The following is a 5,434-nucleotide window of genomic DNA, read 5'->3' on the forward strand; positions in this document are numbered from 1 at the left end:
TCCAGGAAGCTCCAGAAAGCTCCGGGCTCCTGGAAGGGGCTGTTGTTATGACCATGGACACCAAGAGGGAGGGGCTGGGGGGGTCTCAGCTTTGTCACTTTACTAAAACAGTGACCTGAGTACCTTTCTTTGCCTCTCTAAGCCTCAAATAACTTACCTGTAAAATGGAATGATACTATTTCTCAGAGGTTATGAGAATGAAACAAAGTAAGACTAAGTATTTGGCACGGTGCCTGGCGTCTGTGAGCATCCAATACAATGTAGCTATTGTTTAATAACGCAGGTGAACCAACTCCGAACTATGAACTGCCCTGCTAATAAAAGCTGCAGCCACAGTAGTAGGGTGACAGCGACCAAGAACAGCGACTCCAGCCTGCAGACTAGCTGGGCCCTGAGCCAGGAGCCCTGGTGTCATCCAGGCCCTCTCTACTCTGCCCCTAGCAGGGCTTGCCTTCAGCTGGAGTGGCCCCAACTTGGTGGCACCTCATTCCTCCACAGGTGCCACCATGGGCACTGGATGGGAGCCTGGCTGGTTTATCTTCCAGACCACAGAAGCCAGGGGACCCAGATCAGCAGAGCTGGGCCCTTGGAGGCTCAGGCTCTACAGCCAGCCTCCATCACTGGGGCAAGGTGACTGCAGGCAGGAGACTGCGAGGTGCTGTGGTGTCAGCGTCTGCAGCTGCCAGACCTCATGCACCTTTGGTGACAGCGCCCCGATCTCTCTTGGGGGAGCTCTTATAAAGTTGCTGTATTAGCAATTAGAAGTATAGGGGGCGACGCACAGGTGCAGTGGTAAACACCACCACCCCCACCCCGCAAGGCCGGTCCATGAAAAGTTTCCAGATTTGTGTTCAGAGACGTCCCTGAGTATGCCAGGCACCTGCACCCATGATCAGGGGCTGGCTGGAGCTGGGAGTGGATCACAGCAGTAAGACCGTCAGGGGTTGGAGGAAATAAAAATACAAGAAGTCATTGAAATCTGGATTTCAGAAAACAACGAATGATTTATTAGTATGTGTCCCAAATACTACATGGATATGCTTATATTAAAAAACTAATTAGGGACCAGCAGGTGGCATAATGGTTATGTCACTGGACTCCCACGTAGTTGGCCACAGTTTTAGTTCTGGACCTGGTGGCTTGAAACTCAGGCTGGGCACATGTGCGTGTGTGCCCAAAATCTGAGAAGAGAATGGAGGAGAAGGGGTTGTGGAGTGGCCATCCCCCTGGGGGCGATTTCTCGCTTCCTGTCTCTCTGTCTCTCTAGCGAGCACACGTACCTTATACCAAAAATCTCTATTTAAAAAAAATTAATTCATTATCTACCTGAAATTAAAATTTAACTGGATTTCATCTCACAACCCTAGGCGTCATGCAGTTCTGCTGGGGCCAACTAGCTTCAGGTCTGGACAGGTGAATTCAGGCCTGACCAATCTGGCAGGCCTATCCAATTAGCCATACTGATTGGCTCAAAGACAAGCATGTGACCAGTCAAAGCAGTAAGTGTCAGCTGGGGAGCTGGCAGTGTAGACGAGGCTGCTGGGAGAGCCCCTGGGGAGCACCTCTTGAGCTGTCTGAGACCCTTTTGCTCTGGCCAATTGGAATTTCTCTATCTTGCCCCCTCTTGCAACCCAAAAGAGTGGGTTGGGTGACATTGGAAACGTCACTAGGTCGCTGCTTCAGGGACAACTTGAAAGATTCACAAGAGAGAACTGCCCCTCAACCTCGCAGTGCCGTCGCCCTCCCACCAGCCGGCAGACTAGCTGGGCCAGAGCTGGGAGATGCATCAGGACCCTCCAGCTGCCCAGATGAGAAAGGACAGAGCTCCGCTCGGCGTTTTCTACGTTTATTTTCCAGAACAAAGCCTGTGCCACCTGGCAGGCCCTCACCACTGCTGCCCGAACAAGGCCCGTTCCCAGGCCTGTCAGCCGAGGGAGGGTGAAAGGCTGTGAGCCTGAGGGCACAGACAGCATGGCATGCCCCCCTGTTCATCTCTGGGCCGATGGTGACTGGCACTGGTCGAGAAGGGGGCCCGCCATCTGGAGAGGGTGGAGGTCTCTGAGTCCTCACTGGGGATATCCCAGACCGAGGGTCAGGACAGGTGGCCGTGGGCGGGAACCAGATGAGAACACTGTTCCTGCATCTCGTTCCAGCCCCGTGACCCTACGGAGGAGCCCTCAGCCTGGGACCAGCCGGTTGCTGCGGGTGTCTCTGGTGGGACACGGGCACTGGGCTCTGGATCCTTAGGAGAGGCCACCATAAAGGGACGCCTTGGACAAAGATCTTGGGTTCTCAGCTTCGAGTCCCAGGACTGCGGTGTGCACAGCAGCAGGTCTAGATGACGTCACCCTCACTGTCGGACTCAATGACGTCCAGTGGCTGCAGGCGCAGGGAGTCATAGTTGGGGGGCGGGGTGCCCGGGATGGGCAGGCTCTGCTCGTCCGGATAGGCCTCAGGGTCGGGGGTATGGTCAGCTGTGTCAGGCTGGAAGCCAAAGTTGGTGTGGGCCTCCACCAGCTCGGCCACGGTGGGTGGCGGGCCCGTGTAGCCAGCCTGGACTCGCTTCTGCCTCAGGCCCTTGGCACAGGCCACCAGCTTGATGATAGTGATCCACACGAAATCGATGATGATCTCCGCGAATTCGATGAGGCACAGCACTGAGCCCCCCATCCAGAAGCCGAACTGGCCTCCCAGGTTTGAGAGCAGCCAGACGATCTGTGGAGAATGGGGAGCTGAGGGTCTGGCCTGGGGTGAGGGGTGGCCCACACACTCTCGCCTCTAGCCCAGCCTCAGGGGCTCCTCTGAGGTGGGGTGGTGGTGAGAAGGAGCAGAGGGTGGCGCCTTGGCCCAGGGATATCATTTGGAACTGCCTGAGGGACCCTCCTCATCCCCGTGTTGGGCGGAAGATCCTGCGCACACTCAGGGTGCAGGGGATCCGTGCAGGACAGCGAGTCAGGGGCCTCCCAGACTCACGTTATTGGCCGCAGACTCCTCAATGGTGCGGTAGTTGAATTCTTGGAAGTAGATGTTGAGCTTGACAACTCCTTTCCTGCAGGAGGCAGCAAGAAGGGCCGGAACCATATATCCCCGCTCCCCAAGACACGCACACACGTGAACATACCACCCACGCATACGCAGAAGGAGGCCGAGGACTGCCTTTGTCCTCCTCTGGCCTGAGCTGCTCACGCGTCCACTGCATAGTGGTAAAGGCCAAGCAAGATCCCAAAGTGCCAGCTTTGCCAGCCCTATGGGCCTGACGCCCACAAAGGGCATCTCTGCTCAGCACTCATGCTGCAGACGCCCTTCTGAACCCCAGCCTGCCAGTGTCCCGAGGATGCCCTGGGCTGAGACAGCCCCAGAGATCAGCTCTGAGCTCCCCTTTCCCACTCGTAGGGCTGCGGAGAGCTGCTACTCCTTGCTCTGCTCTCAGGCTACCTGGGGCAGAGGAGGTGACCAGGTGGGCTTCCCCTCTCCGCCTGCTGGGCCTCAGAAAGGCTGTGCTGTCAGGCTGCAGGCCTCTGCCCAAGCCTTGTCTTCCTCATGGGCACCTTTGCTCTTACCTATCTGATGGGTCCTATGCTTCCTGAGAGAGTTAACTCAATGGCCACCTCCCTTATCGTTCAGGCCAACTGGGGCTCCTTCCCTGCCGTGCTCATAAAGTGTGTGTGTGTGTGTGTGTGTGTGTGTGTGTGCATGTGCGCACGTGTCAGGGGGGGCTTGTAAACTCATCACGATATGACTTTGTGCACGTGTCTGTTCTCTGGACTGGAGCCTCCTGAGAGTATGGCCGTGTGTCTTCCTCGTGTGCGGTGCGTGTGTGTACTGAATGGACGCAATGGATGAGCGGTTGGGGATGGGCGGGTGGACGGACAGTGGGGGGATGAAGGGATGGTTGGGTGGGTGACAGATGGTAGGGCAGGCTCCTCCTTTTGGTTGGGGTGGCCTCTGAGTCCCCTTGGCTCTTTCTCTCTCTGCCAGTGCTTTCTTCTCTGGGCCAGTTCCTGTGTCTGACCAGGGTGAGACGGTATCTGTCTATCTGCCCAAGGCTCAGGCTCCTCCGTTTGCTGTTCTCCCCAGCCCTGTCCCCGCTCTAGGCTCACCGGCTCAAGGTGATATTGGTGCTTTGGTCTCGCTCCTGAGACAAGACGTGGAAAATCCAGTCCTGGAAACAAAGAATGCCGTTAAAAAATGGTGCCTGCAGCGTTCCTCCCAAGCCGAGCACGGCCCTACTACCCCTGGGGGCTGCAGCCCTGTGCTTCCTGGAGCTCCCGGGGCCGTGGGTTGGGACAAGAGCCAGAGGAGGGTGGTAGTGGAAGCTGTGGCTGCTGTTTCCATGGACCCTTCCCCAGAGACCCAGCCATCCTGTCCCCAGATCTCTCCCACTCTGCCCCTTGCACGTGCCTGTTCCTTCTGCCCAGGGTCCTCCCTGGCTCTGCCCATGGCTAGCGCAGCCCCAGCTGGCTCAGCCTCCAGCTTTCAGCTCAACTGCCATCTTTGTAAGAGGCCCTTCCCCTTACCTAAACCAGTTCCCCCAGTTACTCTCTCCACGTTTCCTTCACAGGCACCTTCGCACTTCGAAGCCATCTTGGTTGTGTTTGTGTCTGTTATTTTTGTCTAACTAGAATGTAAGCTCCCTCAGGGCCAGGACGGTCCCGCTCACTGCTGTGTCCCCAGCACAGAGTCTGGGGGAATACTGGGAAGAAGGAAGGCTGGATGGACAAAGTGGGGGAGGTCCCCTTCTACAGTTCCTAACAGCCTGCGGTCCTCTGCCCAGACCTGTCCCCAGCCCAGGGAAGCACGAGCGGGAACTCAGCTGCTCTATCTCACCTCGGAGGCCTCGGAAGGCCAGTCGGCCATGGAGATGGTCATCTTGTACTGGGTGTCACTGGAAGAGAAAATCCAGCCCTGCTGCTGACCTGCCAGCCCTGCTGCTGACCTGCCAGCCCCGCCCGGCCAGGCCCCGCCTGCCCAGGCCCCGCCTGCCCACACCTCGCCCGCCACTCACTTGCAGGACTGCTTGCACATGTTGATGCAGGCCTCTCTCTGGGCCAGGCTCCTCCGCAGATCCGAGTAGCAATGGGCTGGACAGGATAGGAGGGAGTGGGCCAGGCCTTGAGTGGGTTCTGGGTGCCCCCCCCCTCTTCCCGCTTTGCCTCTGGCTGGCCCCACTGCTTTTCTGGCCCTGCCTACCTGTGGCCTCCCTGCCCTGCCCCCAACCTGCTGGCCCAAACACCCTCCACCAGCTCAGTGGGCCGTACCCATCCCTGCGCAGGGGCTATGGCTGCGGAGTCATGTATGAAGGGACAGATGACGGAAGGAGTAAAGTCGTCCCTTTCTGTCTGTCCACTCTGCTGCTTTAAGAGGTTGGTCTACTCGGCATAGACCGCAGGCCTCTGGGACTCCCAGGCCGTGGGCCAGCTCAACGTGATCCTGG

At 57.7% G+C, this 5,434-nt stretch overlaps 2 protein-coding genes across 2 annotated transcripts in view; one reads left to right on the forward strand and one right to left on the reverse strand.

The window, feature by feature from the left end:
* The window catches only part of COG7 (component of oligomeric golgi complex 7), a 92,456-nt gene that overhangs the window by 79,304 nt on the left and 7,718 nt on the right, over positions 1-5,434 (forward strand). The gene's annotated exons all lie outside the window — the stretch shown is intronic.
* The window catches only part of SCNN1B (sodium channel epithelial 1 subunit beta), a 66,517-nt gene continuing 62,368 nt past the window's right edge, over positions 1,286-5,434 (reverse strand). The window contains exons 10-14 of the mRNA XM_006148311.2: positions 5,006-5,081; positions 4,828-4,885; positions 4,101-4,162; positions 2,974-3,049; positions 1,286-2,715 (exon numbers count right to left, since the gene is read on the reverse strand). Of these exons, the coding sequence (XP_006148373.1) occupies positions 2,335-2,715; positions 2,974-3,049; positions 4,101-4,162; positions 4,828-4,885; positions 5,006-5,081 (653 nt within the window). The 3' untranslated portion in view covers positions 1,286-2,334. The remainder of the gene's footprint in view (positions 2,716-2,973; positions 3,050-4,100; positions 4,163-4,827; positions 4,886-5,005; positions 5,082-5,434) is intronic.

The sequence above is a fragment of the Tupaia chinensis genome, unplaced genomic scaffold (assembly GCF_000334495.1).
Source record: "Tupaia chinensis unplaced genomic scaffold, TupChi_1.0 Scaffold000231_2, whole genome shotgun sequence".
Classification (NCBI taxonomy): domain Eukaryota; kingdom Metazoa; phylum Chordata; class Mammalia; order Scandentia; family Tupaiidae; genus Tupaia; species Tupaia belangeri.